The 23,473-nt window shown below is 44.8% G+C and overlaps 1 protein-coding gene across 1 annotated transcript in view; it reads left to right on the forward strand.

Moving 5' to 3' along the window:
• The window catches only part of STK32A (serine/threonine kinase 32A), a 363,613-nt gene extending 342,330 nt beyond the window's left edge, over positions 1–21,283 (forward strand). Inside the window, exons 12-13 of the mRNA XM_069764076.1 lie at positions 964–1,028; positions 19,829–21,283. Of these exons, the coding sequence (XP_069620177.1) occupies positions 964–1,028; positions 19,829–19,910 (147 nt within the window). The 3' untranslated portion in view covers positions 19,911–21,283. The remainder of the gene's footprint in view (positions 1–963; positions 1,029–19,828) is intronic.
• The last annotated feature ends 2,190 nt before the right edge of the window (positions 21,284–23,473 follow it).

Below are 23,473 nucleotides of genomic sequence, written 5' to 3' on the forward strand. Positions count from 1 at the left end.
CAACCCTACCATAGCCCCAACCCTAACCATAGCCCTAACCATAGCCCCAACCCTAACTGTAGCCCCAACCCTAGTCCAACCCTAACCCTAGCTCTAACCCCCAACCCTAACTCTAACCCTCCTCCAACCTTAACCCTAGCTCCAACCATAACCCTAGCTCTAATCCTAACCCTAACCCTAGCCCCAACCCTAACCCTAATAGAAAAAAAATTAAAAAAACCTTTTTTTAATTTTATTTTTTTTACCTAACTAAGGGAGTCATAAAGGGGGGCTTGATTTACTTTTTTTTAATTTTAATCACTGTGATAAACCATATCACAGTGATCAAAATGAAGCAATAGGAAAAATCTCCTATTGTTGCCAGGTGCCGGCCGGCAATACTTGACGGGCACATTGTGCATGTGCCCTCCATTTTCTTCCTGGAAGAAGACGCCGAGGGCTGGAGGACAAAGCCAGGGGACACCAGAAGTACCAGAGGGGCTCAGGAGACCCCATTTCTCTCTCCTCTCCTCTGATGTGCTAGATCATATCAGAGGAGAGAGAAATAAATGGAAAATCAGACTTTTTTTTGCGGTGAATAACAGCAATTGCAACACTGGGGATGCATGCTGGCTGCAATATTGGATTGAAGTTCATTCTGTCCTCCATAGTACACGCCTGCACAATGCAAGATTGCCTTATGCAGGCATGTACTATGGAGGACAGAGAATGAACTTCAATCCATTATTGCAGCCAGCATGCAGCCAGCGGGTAAGGAAAGGGTGAATCAAACACCTGAAAACCCCGCCCCTATGGATGAAGATTGTTCCCTCCAAATTCAGGTGACAGAGTCCCTTTAAGTTAAAATTGGCTACATATCTATTTTGATATTTGTATGCTTGGAGATGTCATTTTTAGCTTATTAAATGCTTTATTCTTTTCTTTATTGCTTTCCTACCTGGATTGTACTTTGTAATATTGAAGAATGGCAATTTGCAAGAACACTTAGATACCGTGGAGAGAGATTTCATTGTTTTCAACCGAGAGAAGTAAGTATAGAATGATACCTGCAATAAATGATAGACTAGTCTTTTGCTTCCTTACCAGTGTGGATAATGAGCTATTTTTTTTAAATTCAGTTATTAAACAACAACAAAATTAAGACATACATGGTTGGCGTATATTCAGATCAGAACATATACAGTCATCCTAATATCTATGAAGAAAACAATAAAAGTAGCTCAAGATATTACAGTATGTCTAATGTAGTTACTTAAAGGGAACCTGTCACCCCGTTTTTTCAAGAAGAGCTAAAAATAGCGTTAAATAGGGGCAGAGCTGGGCTTTACATTAGTGTATTTTGGAGCCTTTATTCCCCACCTATGCTCGTGGCAGCCATTTTCCTGAAGCCGAGTTCGCATCTCGGCTGCAGGAAAATGACCGCCGCGATCGCCATCTGCGCACGCGCGGTATCCCGCGGCCATTTTCCTGAAGCCCCGGGAAGCCGAGAAGAACCATCTGCGCATGCGCGGCCTCACAAAGATGGACGCGCCCACCGATAAATGGCTGAATAGCGCAGATCGCGCTATTTTCCTTGAAGCTGCGCAGTGGATTCGCCACTTGGACATGCGCACAACACTACGCCTCCAACGGAGATCTGGGGGAGAAACAGCGCTGTCACCACGCCCATATGACCTGACCAGCGTGAGTGACAGCCCAAAACGGCGACTTTACAAAGGTGTTTCGGCAGCATAGGTGGGGAATAAAGGCTCCAAAATACACTAATGTAAAGCCCAGCTCTGCCCCTATTTAACGCTATTTTTAGCTCTTCTTAAAAAAACGGGGTGACAGGTTCCCTTTAAGACTTAAAGCTTAAAACTATCCTACTGCCATAACAATCTCCATCCTATTAATAATTCAGCATTAGAATGTAGTGCGAGCCGATGCAAAATCCACCTTAAACTCTATCAAATTGGAGCTAGGACATTACCCATGTGATTGAAACAGAATAGTCGGTCTCAGGAGCGCAGAAGTAGAACACAGACACCAGTTAGGGTAAAACCACAACACGTTTCAACGGCATGTGCCATCTTCTTCAGGTAGATCCACCTGAAGAAGACGGCTCACGCCGTTGAAACGCGTTGTGGTTTTACCCTAACTTGTGTCTGTGTTCTCCTTCTGCGCTCCTGAGACCGGCTATTCTGTTTCTGCTGCAAGTCTTTCTCCCCCATTGTGGGGTATCCAGCTGGAGCTGCGGGGACCTGCGCACTTATTTCCTCCTCATTGAGACGGCCGCTAGCGCTCCTTCTACAAACCGCCATTTGTTGTTCTACATTACCCATGTGATGACATAGTGAGGTACGACGAGTTCCATACATCCAAAATTTTATTAAATTTCCCTAAACAGCCCCGATTCTGGTATAAAGTTTGTTCATAACGTATAACTGAGTTTACCAACTTCACCCAGGCTCTGAGAGATGGATGTGTGTTGTCCATCGAACGTAAGGCTATCATTTTCCTTGCTAAGAAAAGTGTCTCTCTCAAAAAATTTGGACATGATGTCCCCATATCTCTTCCTCCAAAACTCCAAATAAACACACTAATGGATTCAAAGGAACGGGAATGTGTACAAGGGAGGACAACAACGAAGTCACCTCTTTCCAGAAAGATAGGATAATTGGACAACCTCATATCCTGTGTATAAAATCTGCATCCATTGTATGGCATCTAAGGCATTCAGAAGATTGAGACCACCCTATTTTGAATAATCGTAACGGGGTTAAGTATGATTGGTGTATCATATACATTTGGATCATTTTATTGTTAGCCGAAGGGGATACTTTGATTGGGGACTCAAGAATTGTTTCCCAGTCCTCATCTTGAAGATCAGGAACCAGAAGTTTCCACTTTTCTTTAATTGGAAGTAAAGTAGAGTCATCGCCCGTGGATAACATCTATAACGCTGGGAGCGTCACTCTGTCCGAAGCCTTTATAGACTGCGCAAGCGCAAGCGCAAGCGCCGGCGCAGTCTGGCCCCCACAGAGTGACGCTCCCAGGAGATCGCGGTATGCGTAAGCACTGAACGCATACCGCGATCTCCACCGGAGAGTCAGGGACCGCCAGGAGGGTAAGTATATTCACCTTTCCCCGTTCCAGCGCTGCGTGCGGCTCCATCTCCTGGGTCCTCTGCTGTGACAGTTCAGAGGGCGCGATGACGTGCTTAATGCGCGCCGGCGCCGCCCTCTGACTTACCAGTCACAGGCAGAGGAGCCGGAGTGTGTCTTCAAGAAAATGGCGCCGGAAAGCGCGGACTGCGCAGGCGCCGATTCCGGCAGCATGAGGACGTAGAAAATGGGTGGAAAGGAATGGCGTAAGTAACAAATTGCTGTGGCATGAAGCTGTGACACTTCATGCCACAGCAATTTGTTATTTACGCCACCTGATTCCTTTCCGCCGCCATTTTCTTGGTCCTGCTGCCGGAATCGGCGCCTGCGCAGTCCACACTTTCCGGCGGCATTTTCTTGAAGACACACTGCCGGCGCCATTTTCTTGAAGACACACTGCAGGTGTGTCTTCAAGAAAATGGTGCCGGAAAGCGCGGACTGCGCAGGCGCCGATTCCGGCAGCAGGAGGACGAAGAAAATGGGCGGAAAGGAATTGCGTAAGTAACAAATTGCTGTGTCATGAAGCTGTGGCACTTCATGCCACAGCAATTTGTTATTTACGCCACCTGATTCCTTCCCGCCGCCATTTTCTTGATCCTGCTGCCGGAATCGGCGCCTGCGCAGTCCGCGCTTTCCGGCGACATTTTCTTTAAGACACACTGCAGTATGTCTTCAAGAAAATGGCGCCGGAAAGCGCGGACTGCGCAGGCGCCGATTCCGCCAGCAGGAGGACCAAGAAAATGGCGGCAGAAAGGAATCAGGTGGCGCAAGTAACAAATTGCTGTGGCATGAGGCTGTGGCACTTCATGCCACAGCTATTTGTTACTTACGCCACCTGATACGGGGCATATACTATGGAGCATCTTATGGAGCAGAGTATGGGGCATATGGATGGGAGCAGCAAATTAAAGAACGGTGCCGCAGGATGGGAGCAGCACATGACAGAACGGGGGCGCAGGATGGGAGCAGCACATGACAGAACGGGGGTGCAGGATGGCAGCAGCACATGACAGAACGGGGGCGCAGGATGGGAGCAGCACATGACAGGATGGGAGCAGCAAATGACAGAATGGGGGCGCAGGATGGGAGCAGCACATGACAGAACGGGGGCGCAGGATGGGAGCAGCACATGACAGGATGGGAGCAGCAAATGACAGAATGGAGGCGCAGGATGGGGGCAGCACATGACAGAATGGGGGCGCAGGATGGGAGCAGCACATGACAGAACGGGGGCGCAGGATGGGAGCAGCACATGACAGAACGGGGCACAGGATGGGAGCAGCACATGACAGAACGGGGGCGCAGGATGGGAGCAGCACATGACAGAACGGGGGCGTAGGATGGGAGCAGCACATGACAGGATGGGAGCAGCAAATGACAGAATGGAGGCGCAGGATGGGAGCAGCACATGACAGAACGGGGGCGCAGGATGGGATCAGCACATGACAGAACGGGGGCGCAGGATGGGAGCAGCACATGACAAAACGGGGGTGCAGGATGGGAGCAGCACATGACAGGATGGGGATGCAGGATGGAGCAGCACATGACAGAATGGGGGCGCAGGATGGAGCATCACATGACAGGATGGGGACGCAGGATGGAGCAGCACATGACAGGATGGGGACGCAGGATGGAGCAGCACATGACAGGATGGAGACCATATACCAATATAAATGCTCGCCACCCGGGTGTAGAACGGGTTCAATAGCTAGTATATGTATATAGTGCAAAGATAAGCCCACGGGGTCCCTGCGATTTAAGGATCCCTATCAATGGGAAGGATATTTGTTGCGTCACATTTATACTGTGCATATGTGATTGGATCGCTGTCCTAAGCTGCAAATAGTGAAAAATTGGGATTTAGGGACATTATATTTAATTTGCATTTGTTCAAAAGACATCAGAACGCCCTGTTCATATAAATCATTAATTGAAGAAACACCATATAACATCCAGAACTGAGCGGATGGATGATTCAATAACCCTGGGAAATATTCATTATTCCATAATGGCATTTCGGCTACAATTCCATCAAAGTGGATTACTTTTTTTACCTGTTTCTAAATCAATCACGCCAACCAGAGTAGCGGTAATAATTTAGGGGAATTAGGTTTTTTTATTTCTAAAAAACCCATTGGGCAATCAATTCTTGCAGCATGAGCCAAATAGCTCTCTGAGTTTGGTAACTAACCCCCAGGCATCCATTTACCCAAAGCTCTACTGTAAGTTGGCCGGCCAAATAGTAGAGAAAAAAGTCTGGTAGCACTGCTCCTCTCATTTGTTTAGATCTATGTAGGGTAGATAACTTAAGTTTAGGTCTAGCCTTCCCCTATGTAAAGGACGGCATTAGAGAGTTTAAGCTTGAGAAAAAGAATTTAGGAACCGGTGCAGCACTATGTTGGAGGGAATAATTGAGCTTCGGAAGTAGTATCATTTTAGCCAGATTTATACGTCCAGAAACTGACAATGGTAATTTACTCCAAATAGTGAACTTGTGCTTGACTAGGTCTAGCAACGGGAAAATATTTATCTGTAGATCAAGTCCACTGCATTTTGATATAATTATTCCCAAGCATTTAAAATTAGATACAACTGGTAATGGGGATAACATTTCAAGATGATCTGTTGGAACATGGGAGAGAGGCATTAAAGCAAATTTATCCCAATTGATGTATAACCCAGAGAGCATACTAAATCTATCTATAGTAGTGATCACATGTGGCAGTGTCTCCTCTACTTCATCCATAAATACTACCATATGATCCGCATATAGACCAATAATATCTGTGCGGCCTGCTATTCTAATTCCCCGAATAGCTGGAGTGGATCTCATACGTATCGCTAGTGCTTCAATCGCAAGGGCAAAGAGGGCCAGAGAAAGAGGGCAACCCTGACGTGTTCCCCTTTCCAAGGAGAGTGTTTCAGATGCAGAATTATTAATAATTAACCGGGCTTTTGGTTTCAAGTATATTGCGTGAATCCATTTTTAAAAATTAGGACAAAATCGATATTTCTGTAGACATGCAAATAGGAAAGGCCATTCAAGAGAGTCAAAAGCCTTGACCGCGTCCAGCGAGGCCATGGCCCACTTATTCTCTAGTACCAACGAACTTTATTGGGCTATTGACTGAACTCTCCTGAAATTAATAGACGTACTCTTACCTGGCATAAATCTAGTCTGGTCTGGGTGTATTATGTCCAATATTACCGGATTTAACCTAGTGGCCAGAATTTTAGAAAAAATCTTGTAGTCCACGTTTACTAAGGAAATGGGACGATATGATCCACACTCCAGAGGGTCCTTCCCATCTTTTTTAAAACTATAATAGTTGCTTCATTATAGGAGTCTGGTAAGGAACCCCCCTCCAAATCCCCTGAAATACTTTCAAAAGAATTGGCGCTAGAATGTCTTGGTATTTCTTATATAATTCTATGGGAAATCCATCTGGACCGGGTGCTTTTCCAGAAGCCAAATGTGCTATGGCATCTGTCAAAGTAACTATTGAACCATCTGGATTTTAAGTATAGTGTTAGATGATTTGAATTGGCGCACCATAAATGCTAGAAGTTTACTAGACTGGTTTCCTAGTTCAAAGTACGCCTGTCGAGTAAAAAACAGCTTACGCTTAGATTTAGTGTCAGTGTATTGGCCATGTAGTCTATAAAAAAGTAATCATTCAGCTCTGTTTGCACTTGTTTGATTAGCTATGTAGGCTGCTTCTGAGTCTCTCAGACCCCTCTCCATATTGTCATCCTCCTGTAAGGTCTTACGTTTAACCCCTTCCCGCCGCGGCCCTTTTTCGTTTTTGTATTTTCGTTTTTCGCTCCCCTCCTTCCCAGAGCCATAACTTTTTTATTTTTCCGTTAATATGGTCATGTGAGGGCTTATTTTTTGCGGGACAACTTGTACTTTTGAACGACACCATTAGTTTTACTATGTCTTGTACTAGAAAACGGGAAAAAAATTCCAAGTGCGGTGAAATTGCAAAAAAAGTGCAATCCCACATTTAGATACAGGAAAGAAATATATCTTGGTACCGTGTTAGCCACGGAAGTCGGGCCGGATAGATCATTAAGTAGAGTATGTTCTTTTCTCTGAGTTGCTTCTTTATCTCCATGAATTGAGCCCGTTACTTCTGAAGTTCCGTTGAAAAATCAGGAAAAATTGAAATAGTGGCATTGTTAAATTTGATGGGGCTCTTTTGCCTTGCCTTGCGAAGTATAGCATCCCTGTCCCTGCAGTTGAGAATACGCACCAAAAAGGGTCTCGGTGGAGCGCCCGGAGGAAGAGGCCTTGTAGGAACCCTGTGGACCCTTTTCCACAGAAAAAGTTGAGGAGAATTCATCTACGTCAAAACAATGCCCGTATTATTGGGCTGTCCGAATGCTCAGAAGGTCAACAACCTGAACAATTTTTGGAGAATTGGCTCAAAGATATTCTTGTTCCTCTCCTCCTCACTATCAGAAGTGTGGTTTTTCCGCTGGCCTGTAGATTTGACCCCAGATGAGCTGTCTTTATGCGGTCGCAATTAGTGCAAACCCTGGGAGCCGGCCGGCGCTTTATGTGATTAATGAGGGGAACACGGGGCCCGTCTCTCAGGGCTTACACCGCGCAATCCTCCTCTCGTACCTCCAAGTGTTCAGCCTACTCGTCCTGAGCTGAATGCCTGCGCTCCATGTCTTCCACTTTTCAGGTGCGCAGCAAGAAAATGTCCGCCGCCTTCTGCAGACGCTGCCCTCCACCTGCGTATCCCTGAATTATATCTGACCAGAGACCGCGGTTCGGACCTCCTCGGGAGCAGGACGCCTCCAGGTGCCCAGGGGAATGCAGCGATACCCGGAGAAAGCCTCTTGGGTAAGATAATGGCGGGTTATTATTCAGGATGATTGGAGCTCTAGCCTAGCACGTCCTTCTTGCTCCACTACATCGCTACGCCCCCGATAATGAGCTATTTCTTTCTGTCTTTTTTTCAGATATCCATGTGTTTCCTTGTTTCAATGTTCCTATATACTAAAGTATAAATAGACATGTGGGTCCAGGGCCAGCTCCAGCTTTTCATGGGCCCTGGGCAAAAGAGTCCCAGTGGGCCCCTTTAACACATACTACTAGGGTTGAGCAAAACGGATCGGACAAATTCAAAAATCGCTGACTTTCGGCAAAGTCGGGTTTCATGAAACCCGACCCGATCCTAGAGTGGGATTGGCCATGAGGTCAGCGATCTGCGCGCAAAAGTCACATTTCATCAATGAAGGAGAATGCAGAGTGTGGGCAGCGTGATGACATAGGTCTCGGTCCCCATCATCTTAGAGAAGGGCATTACAGTGATTGGCTTGCTTTCTGCGGTGTCACAGGGGCTATAAAGGGGCATGCACGCTGGCCGCCATCTTACTTCTGCCGATCTTAGCATAGGGAGAGGTTGCTGCAGCTTCATAAGAAGAAGGGATATAGTTAGGCAGGGAAGATTAACCCCCAAACTGCTTGTGCTGTAGCGATTTCCACTGTCCAACACCACCATTTTTTTGCAAGGACAGTGGAGGCTATATTTTTGTGCATCAGCTCTGTAGCTTATTAGGCTGCCTTATAAGGCTCCCTGATAGCTGCATTGCTGTTTGCATGCTGCTGTGCAAACCAACTGCTTTTTTAAAAGCAAAAATCCTGTTGCTCCTTTCTGCACAGTTATCTTGTTTATTTGTCCACACATTTGTGTGCAGCAGTCCTTTTTATTGCTGCCATACTTTTCCTGAGATCATTGTAGGGAGATTGAAATTGTACTACAGTCCTTGTATTTTTTCATATATCTTCCAGCCACTTTCTGCCACTTACATTGTGTTGTTTTATGCGCTGGGCCTGAGTTTTGGTTCAGTCTTCCCCCAAAAAAAGTGAGATTCATATTCTCACAAAGTGGATATACTGCAGTCCTGTTAGTTTGTTGTATGTTAGCCAGCCACTTTCTGCCACTTAGATTGCATTGTTATATAGACTGGGCCTGAGTTTTTTTTCAGTCTCCCCCCAAAAAAGGGAGATTTAAATTCTCAACAAGTTTATATAGACCTTCTACCTTGTTTTACAGTACCATATAACGGTTGTTATTTTGGTTAGATTTTCCAAAAAATCAGGAAGTCTAGTGGAAGAGCCCATGGGCGGTGCTTGCCAGCTGGTACTGATGGTGGTGGTGGAGGTGGTGCATCTGGTGGTAGTGGCAAAAGCACAATAGCACCTAAGGCTGGAGGTGTTGAGCCAGTGTCATCATCTGGCTACACAAGGCCTCGAAGGCTCCCTTATCTGGGAGTAGGAAAACAGCTTTTAAAGCCAGAGCAGCAGGAAAAAGTTTTGGCTTTCCTTGCTGACTCAGCCTCTAGCTCTTTCGCCTCCTCTTCAGAAAGTTCCAAATATAAAAGCAGCGAGTCGTCAGTGGATGCTCCCGGTCAGGAGCAAGTCGTTTTCTTGTGTCCTTCAACCAAACCAAAAGTGAAGGATGCGTCAGGCGACACTCCAGGTTACTCCATGGAGCTCTTTACACATACCGTACCTGGGTTAGAAAGGGAAATTGTTAACTGCCCATTACAAGATGAATCGGACATGGAGTGCACTGATGCACAGCCACAGCTAGATTATTATGCTGTTCCATTGACTCAGATCACTACATTGCCCTCGCAGTGTACTGAGCCAGAATCTGACCCTGATGAGACTATGGTGCCCCATCGCGAACGCTATAGCTTCTTACACGGTGACACAGAGGAAGGTGCACATGACATTAAAGAGGAGGTGATAAATGACCCAGTTGTTGACCCAGATTGGCAGCCATTGGGGGAAGAGGTTGCCGCTGCCAGTAGCTTAGAAGCGGAGGAGGATGATCCGCAGCAGCCATCTACATTGCAATGTTTGTCAAAAACAAAAACAGTTTTAGGACAGCGTGGCCATCCGGTGAAAGTAGCACAGCGTGCAATGCCTGAAAAGGTATTCCATAGAAGGAAGAGTGTAGTGTGGCATTTTTTTAACCAAGATCCAAATGATCAGTCAAAAGAATCTTCAAAATTTAAATATAACGTGCATGCTTAGACATTTAACCAGCATGCACTTGCAAGCCTGGACTAACTACCAAACGTCCAGTACCGTTGGTGCACCTGCTCAGAATGAAGGCAGTCAGCAACGCTACATTGCTTCCCTCTCTGTAAGGCCACTGGTTAGGACACCACCAGCAGCAAATGTGGAGGTATCGTCGCAAGGCCAAAGCAGTCAGGGAATCACAAGTTTATTGGTAGGAAACACTGTATGTAGGCCAACATCAAGAATACCATCACCAACCCTCTCTCAATCCTCCATGTCCACCACCACCACCGCTAGTTCCACCATATGCAGCACTCCAGTCCAGCTCAACCTACAAGAGACTCTCATTAGGAAAAGAAAGTACTCATCCTCTCATCCGCGTACACAGGGTTTGAACACCCACATTGCTATACTAATCTCGTTAGAGATGATGCCCTATGGGTTGGCTGAAAGCGAAGCTTTCAAAGACCTGATGGCCTACGCAGTACCACGCTATGACATACCTAGTCGACACTTCTTTGCGAGAAAAGCCATCCCAGCCCTCCACCAGCATGTCAAAGACTGCATTGTCCATGCACTGAGGCAATTAGTGAGTGGAAAGGTACACCTTACAACAGATGCATGGACCAGTAGGCATGGCCAGGGACATTACGTGTCCATCACGGTGCACTGGGTTAATGTGGCGGATGCAGGGTCCACAGGGGACAGCCATAGTGGGACAGTTCTGCCTAGCCCACGGTCTAGAAAACAGTTGGCTGTAGGCATTCGCCACCCCTCCTCCTCCTCCTCCAGAAGCGAAAGCTCGTCCACAGAGCACAGTCGCACGACCACTCCATCCGCAGCTGCCAGTGTTGCACACGAGGTGTCCCATTATCGAACAGCTAGTGGTAAGCATCAGCAGGCTGTGTTACAAATGAAGTGTTTGGGCGACAACAGACACACCGCGGAGGTACTGGCAGAGTACTTGCAGCAACAAACTCAGTCATGGTTGGGCAGTGTACATCTTGAGGCAGGCAAGGTAGTCAGTGATAACGGAAGGAATTTTATGGCTGCCATAGCCCTTTCAGAACTTAAACACATACCTTGCCTGGCTCACAACTTGAACTTGGTGGGGCAGTGCTTCCTCAAAAATTATCCGGAGTTACCACCCCTGCTCCTGAAGGTGCGAAAACTTTGCTCGCACATCCACCGGTTGCCTGTACACTCCAGCCGTATGCTGAACCATCAGCGATCGCTGAAGCTTCCCCAGCACCGCCTAATAATCGACGTTGCAACAAGGTGGAACTCCACACTGCACATGGCTCAGAGGCTGTGCGAACAGAGGCGTGCTGTAATTAATTTGTGGGAGGATACACATACACGGGCAGGCACTTGGATGGCAGACATGGAGTTGTCTTATGTGCAGTGGTCGAAGCTACAAAACCTCTGTCAAGTCCTTCAATGTTTTGAGGAATTCACACAGCTGGTAAGTGCAGACGACGCCATCGTAAGCATGAGCATCCCACTAATGCAAAGTTTGACACACATTAAGGAGCTGGCGTCTGCAGCCGAGGAGGAGGGAAGCCTTGATGACAGTCAGCCATTGTCTGGTCAGGGAACTCTCCTGGACGAGGTGGCGGACGAAGAGGAGGAGGAGGAGGATGATGGGGATGAATATTTATGGGAGGAGGATGTTTCTCAGGGGGCAATACAAACTGGGGGCGTTGCAAGGTCAGGTACAGGGTTTTTGCGGGACACAACTGATGTTGATTTGCAAGAAAGTGCTCCTCAACCCAGCACAAGCAGTGAATTGACACCTGGAACATTGGCCCACATGGCTGAGTATGCCTTGCATATCCTAAAAAGGGACCCCCACATTATCAAAATGATGACCGATGACGATTACTGGTTGGCCTGCCTCCTGGATCCACGATATAAAGGAAAATTACAAAATATCATGCCACATGAGAACCTTGAGCAAGTATTGGCTACCAAACAAGCAACTCTTATAGACCTTTTGGTGTAGGCATTCCCAGCACACAGCGGCGATGATGGTTCTCACACGAGCCATAGGGGCAACATGGCAGAGGTGTTAGAGGTGCACAAATCCACAGTGGCGTTGGACAGAGGGGTTTTATGACCAGTTTGAGGAGTGATTTCGCAATGATCGCTGACACGACAGGTACTGCTGCATCAATTCAAAGTGACAGGAGACAGCATTTGCCCAGTATGGTTACGAACTACTTTTCCTCCCTTATCGACGTTCTCCCTCACAGGTCATTCCCCTTTGATTACTGGGCATCTAAAATAGACACCTGGCCAGAATTGGCAGAATATGCATTACAGGAGCTCGCTTGCCCTGCTGCTAGTGTGCTATCAGAAAGAGTCTTCAGTGCTGCTAGTTCAATACTGACCGAAAAAAAGGACACGTCTGGCTACCCAGAATGTTGATGATCTAACCTTCATTAAAATGAACCAATCATGGATTTCAAATTATTTTGCCCCACCTTGCCCTGCTGACGCGTAGCTTGCCGGAAAAATGTCTTGCTTTTGGCCTCCTCTTACTGACTTCTCCAATTCCTCCATTTGCAGCTGCTGAATGTCCACCATAGGCCATTTTTATACCTCCCTAAATGGGCTGACTCCCCCCACAGGGCCGTGGTCACCACGTGGCGCAAGCACCCGTGCGAGTGCCGTTTGCCTGGACAGGTGGGTCTGCCCACTCTTGGGCGACAGCACTGGCACAGGGTCCCTCATAGTACAATGAAGTGTCTCTGACGGTGGTGGTGTACAACCAACGTCAGACACACTGTCGTATTATGAGGGGCCCTGTGCCAGTACCGCCGCCCATGAGAGAGTGTTCCCCCCAGCTCAAACAGTGCTCTACCACGTGCAATACATATCTCTCCCTGCTCCACCACTGTGTAGTCTGTGCTGTTAAATCCTTCAATGGCACTGCCATTACACATTTGTTGAAATGATAGATGATAGTTAAAATATACAGGGGCCCTGACCTCCATTTAGACCAGTTAATACTTTGCGCCTACTACCAATGTCTGCTTCTCAGCAGAGGAGCCCACCCCTGTACCTAGCTATGCCACCTGTTTAGTCCTGTTACCAATTTTGAACTGCATTTAGTCTACTTTATTATTTGGGCCTACTAACTGTGTCTGCCACTCATTACAGTTGTCCTCCACTGAACAAAGCAATGCCGCCCATTTAGTCCTGTTACCAATTTTGAACTGTATTTAGCCTACTTTAGTATTTGGGCCTACTAACTGTGTCTGCCACTCATTACAGTTGTCCTCCACTGAACAAAGCAATGCCGCCCGTTTAGTCCTGTTACCAATTTTGAACTGCATTTAGCCTACTTTAGTATTTGGGTCTACTAACTGTGTCTGCCACTCATTACAGTTGTCCTCCACTGAACAAAGCAATGCTGCCTGTTTAGTCCTGTTACCAATTTTGAACTGCATTTAGCCTACTTTAGTATTTGGGCCTGCTAACTGTGTCTGCCACTCATTACAGTTGTCCTCCACTGAACAATGCAATGCCGCCCGTTTAGTCCTGTTACCAATTTTGAACTGCATTTAGCCTACTTTATTATTTGGGCCTATTAACTGTGTCTGCCACTCATTACAGTTGTCCTCCACTGAACAAAGCATTGCCGCCTGTTTAGTCCTGTTACCAATTTTGAACTGCATTTAGCCTACTTTATTATTTGGGCCTATATCTGTGTTTCCTCCTCATATGAGTCTGCTATATGAGTCTCCTTGTACATTGACCCAGACTACTACATTCCCCTTGCACTCTACACAGCCAGAATCTGACCCTGCTGAAAGTCAGGTTGCCTTTCCCGCATACTATACCGCCTTACACGGGGGCAAAGAGGAAGGTGCAGATGAAAGTGCAGGTTCCTTCATCAGGTGGGGGGCATACTCGTTGGCGACGTCACTGGCACAGGGCCCCTCATAGTACGCAAAAGTGTCTCTGCCAGTGGGAGGCGCCACCCGCCGTCAAACACACTGCCGTACTATGAGGGGCCCTGTGCCAGTACCAACGAGTGCCCCCCCCCCCCCCGTTTGCTCTGGATCACAGCACTTCCAAAGTTGAAATACTTACCTCTCCCTGCTCCACCGCCGTGACGTATTCCGCATTTCATGGGCCCACGAAAATCTTGAGCCAGTCCTACCCCCCCACAACTTTAGCCAAATGACCCCCAGTTTTCAATGCCTAACTATTATTATAAAGTAAATTAAGATTGACAAGCTTAAGTAATAAGAATTGATGTTTTTGGCATTAAAATGGGCACTGTAGGTGTTTTCCTGTCCTCCACTCACTGCAGACTTTGATTCCCCATTGACTTGCATTGGGTTTCGTGGTCAGTCGGCCTCTGACTTTTCACAATAATTGGCCGATTTCACCCGACCCGACTTGTTTCGCGAAACCCGACTCGATCCGAAAAAAGTAAAAGTCGCTCAACTCTACATACTACAATTCATAATTTCCCTATACGGCAGAGAAATAAAGGTATAGTACAATGCCAAAGATTTCACTTACCTCTTACATTACATGAGTGATATCTATTGTACATTCTACATTAGCTCAGAAACCAGACAGTATAGTCCTCTATACAGAATAATGAGCCCCATATATTGTCCGATACAGTATAATGGCCCCATATAGTGTTCCATCTATATATATATATAATTGTCTAAGGGTTTTTCCGTCTGTCTGTCTGTCTGTCTGTTTGTCTGTCTGTCTGTCTGTCCTGGAAATCCCGTGTCTCTGATTGGTCGAGGCCGCCAGGCCTCGACCAATCAGCGACGGGCACAGTATCGACGTAGAAATCCCGCGTCTCTGATTGGTCGAGGCCACCAGGCCTCGACTAATCAGCGACGGGCACAGCGACGATGATGTCATAAAGGACGTAGACATCCCGCGTCTCTGATTGGTCGAGGTCGCCCGGCCTCGACCAATCAGCGACGGGCACAGCGACGATGATGTCATAAAGGACGTAGAAATCCCACGTTTCTGATTCAGCGACGGGCACAGTATCGACGTAGATGTCATAATGGTTGCCATGGCGACGATGATGTCATAAAGGTTGCCTCGACCAATCAGCGACGGGCACAGTCTGCCGCGAATTCTGGAATCATCATTGTCCATATACTACGGGGACATGCATATTCTAGAATACCCGATGCGTTAGAATCGGGCCACAATCTAGTACAGTATAATTGGCACCACATAGTCCTATATACAGAATAATGAGCCTCATATAATGCTCCATACAGTATAATGGGCACCACAGAGTGCTCTATACAGAATGAACCGCATATATTGCTCCATACAGAATTGACCCCATATAATGCTCCATACAGTAAAGTGAGCCACATATAATTCTCCATACAGTATATGATGGGCCCCATCTATTGCTCCATATATAATGGGCCTCACATAATGCTCCATACAGTATATGATCGGCCCAATACAGTATACTGAGTCCCTTATATTGCTCCATACAGAATGGGCCCATATAATACTCCTTACAGAATGGGTCCCATATAATGCTCCAAAAATAATTGGCCCCATAAGATGCACCATGTGTAATGGGCCCCATATAATGCTCCATATATAATTGGCCATATAAAATGCTCCATATATAATTAGTCCCATAAGAGGCTTCATATATTATTGGCCCCATATACTGCTCCATATGTAATTGGCCCCATATACTGCTCCATATTAAATTGGCCCCATATAATGCTCCCTATAGAATTGGCTTCATAAGATGCTCCCTATATTATTGGCCCCATAAGATGCTCCATATAGAATTAGCCCCATATAATGCTCCATATATGGGCCCCTTCTGATGGTCCCCATATATTGCTCCAAATATAAAAAAAAATGAAATACCTCTCGTTTCTTGACGCTTATCTGCTCTGGACTCCTCAGCGTTGGCGTCTTCCTGCTCTCTGTGCTGCGACTGCTCAGGCAGAGGGCGCGCACTGGTGACGTCATCGCGCCCTCTGACCTGAACGTCACAGTCAGAGAATGGAAGACACTGTAGCGCTGGTACCGGGAGAGGTAAGAATCGCAAGTGGCGGGGCCCGAAGCAGGCGGGGGTCCAGTCGCGGGGGTCGGCACTATAGCGCACCAGTGTCCCCAACGGCGAGTGGGCCCCCTGCCTGCTCAGGGCCCCGGCACTTGCCCGGGTGTGCCGGGTGCTGACACCGGCCCTGTGTGGGTCACTTTTAATATATGAATGAGTTTGCATAGGGTGATTGTGAAAAAGGATAAACCAGCTCACCCCAGCTTGGCACAGATCTGCAAGGAACCACTTGTGGAAATGAAAAGAGGAGATGATCCAGCTTCCAAGCTTGCAAAAATTATCTGGAATAAAAATTAAATTCCATCATGAGTGTAGGTACAGCTGTGTGTTTCGAACATCCATTGCGTTCTTTAACAAAGATTTGTTAAAGAACGTAGTGGATGTTCGAAGCACGTAGCTGTACCTACACTCATGATGGAATTTAATTTTGAATCCAATAAATTATTGCAAGCTTGGAAGCTGGGTCATCTCCTCTTTTCATTTCCACAAGTGGTTCCTTGCAGATCTGTGGTTCCTTGCAGATCTGTGCCTCCAGGGAGGCCTAGCTGGGGTGAGCTGGGTGAAAAGATGTTTACAGGGCTTGTTTGGTCTAAAACTATAAGTCTGCAGTTACATTGTGACTGCAGAATTGTGTATCTGCACATCGCACGTTGATAGAATTCTCTGGTGCTGGGAGTGGCACTCATGTGACTGAAAGTATGCATATGCATACTCCCTGCTACAGTCCGAGCTTAATGCAAGTGTATTGAGCGGGGTCGGAAACAGTCTAGTTGGAATGGGGCTGGAAATATCCAAAACAAGTACGTGTAATCACATTGTAGCCTGGCCCGTCTCCCTTTACGTCTCCGCACGCTACATGAAAGTGTGGATCCTGGCTTTGTGTGTGGACTTGTGCTGTGTAGGCACTACGCCTGTGCAGGCCACATGTAGCCAGTGGTATGGGCAGCTTTTTTGTTTCATCCTACGTCACCACAACCCAGCCTGAATGCCCTAATCAGCAAATCCCTCTACTCGCTCGGTGGCTCTGCTTTCCATTTCTTCAACTACTGGCACCCTGGATCTACCACTTGGGATCCACACTAGTCCCACGAACTCAGTCCTGTTTAGGCCCATTATCTGCGGCATTGAAAATTCAAGGGTTCGTGACTCTGCTACTATGATGCCTTCTTCGAATGACCACTGTGACTGATCAGTTGCCTCTCCTTTAGGATCTTGCTATCCTTGCTCTTAAGTCTCCTCTTAACTATGGATCACCCAAATGGCAACAATGCCCACGTTCACTCCAAACTCCCACACCAGCTAAGTCAGGAAATAGTAACTTACCCTAATACAATGCCCCTCCCAATATGGGCTAATCCCAAACATCAACTCTATCCTAACTTACCTTAAACAATGTCACATTCTACACTATATATTATGCATTACCATATCACAGCACACTACAACACAATTCACATGATACTTTATACACAGACGTGATTGGTGTCTTTTGGAGTAGAATCTCTACAGCATAGTCCACCATCCTAACAACATGCCCACCCATTCCCAGTGCCTGCACCGGAGAATCAATGCAGTGCACAGTGTGCATAATGTGAAGATTCACGACTCTGCAGTCACATGGAGTGACTACAGTCTTGTAGTTTAAAACTTGATATCCTCTTTAAGTCAACAGGATATGATCCCGTTGACCATTGTACTAGTTTCCTATTTTCAGATGCTTAAAGAAACTGCTGTCCTCATGGTTTCTTGATTAGTGTTCCCATTATAAATGAAGATCACACGTTATTAATAACCCCTGTCCTTGATTCATGTCTTTATGTTTATTGTGTCATTATCATTACCCTCGTGCCAGCGTAGCAACTTGACAATGTACTTGTACTTATACCTTGTGCATCCAGCACTCTTCCATTGTGCAAGCGCTAGTGTTCTCTCTGCGTTAATAGAGTTGATGAAAAAAGGAAATTAATTATTTCCAATTTTGCTTTTTTATTACACATAATAAGGCTTTGATTAACTACATCCATTTCTTCATTCTTTTGTCAAGTGTGGTCAAAAGAACTACGGTAACTAAATTGTAGTGAGAGAACAAGTTAAAAGAGGTTATCTGGTTTCATATAAAAATGGGAGCAAGACTGCTTATACTTTAAAATACTAAATCAAACAGTATTTTTCTACCAAAGTGTCTACCCATCTAAAACAACCACTCTGTTGCTCTATGTCAGGGTTGGTTTACTGGGCTACAGAGATGAAGTTTTGTCCACAGCTCGTGACCGTTGCAGTCAATCATTAGGTTCAGTAGACGTGGTATGGTGCTGCAGTCATGTCAACAAACATCGGGGGAGAGCAGCAAATACTGTGTTACTGTGTTTCCCAAAAAAATAAGACCTGCTCTGAAAATAAGCCCTAGCATGTTTTTACCGGATTTTTGGAGTATGCTCGAAATACAAGCCATGCTCCAAAAAGAAGGCCTCGCTACAGTGAGGGCTAGTGTTAGGGAGCATTAAACTGGGCAATTTCTCAGGGTCTCCACTCTCTTAGGCCCCCAGCATTTCTGTTCAGAGGTTAAGATTGCTTAAGGATATTTGTTGACCTCATGATCATGTGACCATGATGTTACCAAAGGTCCTTTAACTGTGAGAGTCTAGAAGAACTGAAGAGGAGACAGGCTGGAATGTACTGTATATGCAATGTGTATGTACACATGTGTATGAGCAGTTTGTGTTTGTAATGACATATTAGAATATTTGGTAATATAGTAGAACACGACACTCTTAGTTGTGGTGCTGTTGGTGCTCAAGCCAGGTGTCAAACCCGTCAATATATAACATGCTTGGCACTCAGTATATGAAAAAATAGAGCTTCCTTTTATTGTGCATCCAGAAAAAAATGAACGTTTTCGGTCTGTCATTAGACCTTCATCAGAACATTGTTTAAAATGAGCTGGATATGGAGAAGTGCTCTGTAAGAGCAAGAGAGCGTGCGGATTGTAGGAACGCTCCTCCTGCTTTACGGCATCCTTGCACCATGGACCTGGACATACAGCACTGTTCATTTGCAACTGAGTTGCCCCTGTCTGATGCGCTTTCCTCACCTTGCGGTATCCAGCAGTCCCCCAGCACATACCCACTATAGCAGGCTCCTACAATCCGGAAGCTCTCTTGCTCTTACAGAGTGCTCCTCCATATCCAGCACATGTTGACGAATGTTCTGATGAAGGTCCTATGACGGACCGAAAACCTTCATATTTTTTTCTGGATGCACAATAAAAGGAAGCTCTATTTTTTTATATACTGTGTGCCAAGTTTGTTATTATATATTGGAATATTTGATTACATATATTTGAATAAATGTTGATTTTTTTTTGTTCAAGAATAAATGTAGATTGTTGTTTATGGAAAAAAAAATAAGCATTCCCTGAAAATAAGGCCTAACCCATCTTTGGGAGCCAAAAATTAAATATGACCCCGTCTTATTTTCAGGGAAACACTCTAGATATCACGGTAGCAGCAAATGTATTTTTAATTTTTATGCATTTAATTACAGAAGTAAACAAGACCTCAATGAAAACCAAGCTTTGTCTGAAGCTCAAACCAAAGATGAGGATGGAAGGAATAACAATCTATAGTTTCTCCGCTCCTCTACAGTAGAAGTACAGACAAGAAATTATCTACCAATTAAGAAATGGCACTTTCGGAATAGAAAGTTTCAGCAAACTTCTAATGGTCACTGTCATTTATGGTCTATTTTTTTTTTTTGCAGGCTGTTAGCTTAGGGGATAATCGGCTCTTTAAAATATATAGGATTAAAGCTAAACTAAAGTTACTTTATTTGCAAGTGATTATGACCGAATATTGATGCGTTTTGCACTAAAAATATTTTAGAATTTTTTAATGCGCTAGGAATATTTTCTAGGCTATTTTTTATTTGTTTTGTTTCTCTTTTTTAAAGAAGTAGCATATATTCTAATCTTGTCTTTTTAAAGGTTCGAAATGTAAAACCAGTTATATATATCAATGTGTTTTTGTTGAAGATGTTGATGAGCCACGCCATGTTAAAGAGAGTCTGTCAGCCGTCTGACCCTGCAAAACGGATCTGCCGAGACTGCGACACAAAGCCGCAAATGTTTACAAGTGTTAGATTTTTACACACAGGACTCACTTTCCATAGATTTCAATGCAAGTTGCATGCGACTTGTCTATAATTTGCAAGTTTATTTAAAACAGAACCAAATCTCAAAAATAGTCACATGACAGCAAGTTGCAGACAAGTTGCACAGATGTTTTTGATTGCCCGTCTTGTCTGAGAATTATAGACCTAGCCTAAATTCTGCATGCACTTCTCCCATAAATCCCACAAGGCTGTCCTTAAAGTGACGTCTGAATTAAGTACTCCACCACCCTTCCCTTGTGCTCTTGAGTGACAGCTGTCACTCAAGCTGAGGAATGTGATGAGAAGATTTACTGCAGAGATCACTTTGTTCGGGACCACCTTATGGGCACTTTTAGGATCGGTGTGCATTGGGTAAAAACCAAGATGTGTATAAACTGCATTCCTAGTGCTGTCAGCAGTTATGCAGAGTCTAAAGTGCTGACAGGCCATAATTTGAGATATTGTTCATGAGAATATACAGTGCATTTAGAACATATGTAGAACTCACCTCAATTCTGTTCTATTACAGCTGTATTCTTAAATATACATTATGTTTCTTTTCCCTTTCTATACAGAGTTCCTTCCCTAATCACCACACTAAATCAGGGTAATAGAAATTTGTGCATATTTATAACAATAAAAAACTAAAACAGTTACTGTATATACTCAAGTATAAACTGACCCGAATATAAGCCGAGGCACCTAATTTTACCACAAAAAATTGGGAAAACTTATCGACTAGAGTAAGTTTGGTATGTGTGGCCCCTCATCCCTATCCTGGTATGCATGGTCACCTCATCCCCATCATGGTATGCATGGCCTCCTCATTCCCATCTTTGTATGCATGGCCCCCTTATTCCTTATTTCTAATGATAACACCAAAACGTTTTCTCCACTCATGGTTAGTGGTTGGGTGAAGCCATTTATTTTAAAACATTTTTTTTTAAATCATATTGACGACCCAAAACATCCAAAGGACCCTAATCAAAAGGTTACATACCTTGGTGATTTTGGTCTAATAACATGCACAGAAGTTGACACAAATGGGTTTGAATGGCTACTAGAGGTAACATCCTCACCTGTGACCTGTTTGCTTGTAATCAATGGAAGTGTGTGCATAAAAGCTGAGTGAATTTCTGGGATCCAGACAGACTCTTGCATCTTTCATCCAGCCACTGGCGTTTCTGGATTATGAGTCATGGGGAAAGCAAAATAATTGTCAATGGATCTACGGGAAAAGGTAGTTGAACTGTATAAAACAGGAAAGGGATACAAAAAGATATCCAAGGAATTGATAATGTCAGTCAGCAACATTCAAACTGTGATTAACAAATGGAAAATCAGAAGCTCTGTAAAAACAAAACCATGGTCAGGTAGACCAACAAAAATGTTGTCCACAACTGCCAGGAAAATTGTTAATGATGCAATGAAAAACCCACAGATAACATCAGCTGAAATACAGGACTCTCTGAAAACTAGCGATGTGGCTGTTTCAAGATGCACAATAAGGAGGCACTTGAATAAAAATGGGCTGCATGGTCAAATCGCCAGAAAAAAGCCATTACTGCACAAATGCCACAAAGTATCTCGCCTACAATATGCAAAACAGCACAGAGACAAGCCTCAAAATTTCTGGAACAAGGTAATTTGTAGTGATGACACCAAAATTGAACTTTTTGGCCACAACCTTAAACGTCACATTTGGAGAGATGTCAACAAGGCCTTTGATGAAGGGACCACCATTCCTACTGTAAAGTACAGAGGTGGATCGCTAATATTTTGGGGATGTGTAGCTACAAAGGCACAGGAAACTTGGTCAAAGGTGAAGGAAAGATGAATGCAGCACGTTATCAGCAAATACTGGAGCTAAATTTGCACTCATCAGCCCGGAAGCTGTGCATGGGACGTACTTGGATGTTCCAACATGACAATGATCCAAAACACAAGACCAAGTTGACCTGTCATTGGCTACAGCAGAACAAAGTGAAGGTTCTGGAGTGGCCATTTCAGTCTCCTGACCTCAATATCATTGAGCCACTCTGGGGAGATCTCAAGCATGCAGTTCATGCTAGATAGCCCAGGAATTTACAGCAACTGGAGGCTTTTTGCCAAGAAGAAGAAAGGGGGTATATACATTTTTGATCAGGGTCATTTGGATGTTTTAGGTTGTCATTATGATTTAAAAGGAGAAAACACAGTAGTTTGTCAATAAATGGCTTCACCCAACCAATAACCATGAGTGAAGAAACGTTTTGGTGTTATCTGTCATATTCTCTGAAAAAATGCCAAGAAAGCAAAAATTCTGTCGGAGTATGTAAACTTTTGATCACAACTGTATTCGGGTACTTATGTATTCAGAACTATTACTCAGAACTTTCCTTGAGCTCTTTTTGCAGCGTTTACAACATCAGGCCTTCTTGGGAGTAACACTACAAGCTTGGAACTCCTGCATTTGAGAATTTTCTCATGTTCTCTATAGGTCCTCTTAAGTTCAGGTTGAAGAGGAAGCATGTAAAATAGTGCTGTAACAACAGAATGTGGAAAAAGTGAAGGGATCTGTGTACTTTCTGAATGCACAATGCATTTTTGTATGTAAAACGTCTTCTTCTTTGTCCAAGTACTGAATACCACTATAAATAACATGACATAAGCTGCCGACATTGCAATATCTAGTGATGTCGTATGATCATACATTCATGCACATTTAGTGCATTAGATGCACTAGATGCACTCAGAAATATTGCAGCCTTGTGATCACAATATCACCAATAGATTTGACATTTTGTCATTGGCACATTGAGTTTGGTTCAACCAAAATTTGTTTTTGAAAAAAAAAAATGTATCCTTGGAAGCGTCTTTAAAATGACCTATACAGTAGGTCATCAATAATGATTAAGAGTTACATGTTTACAAATGCTATGTTATATGTTTGGTCAGAAATTCACGTTACATTTGAAAAACAAGCTCAGATTGATTAATCTGGAGTAAAAGCAATAGGGATAAATAACAAACATACTATTTAATTAGAGAACTGTATTC

Source organism: Ranitomeya imitator, chromosome 4 (assembly GCF_032444005.1).
Source record: "Ranitomeya imitator isolate aRanImi1 chromosome 4, aRanImi1.pri, whole genome shotgun sequence".
Lineage (NCBI taxonomy): Eukaryota > Metazoa > Chordata > Amphibia > Anura > Dendrobatidae > Ranitomeya > Ranitomeya imitator.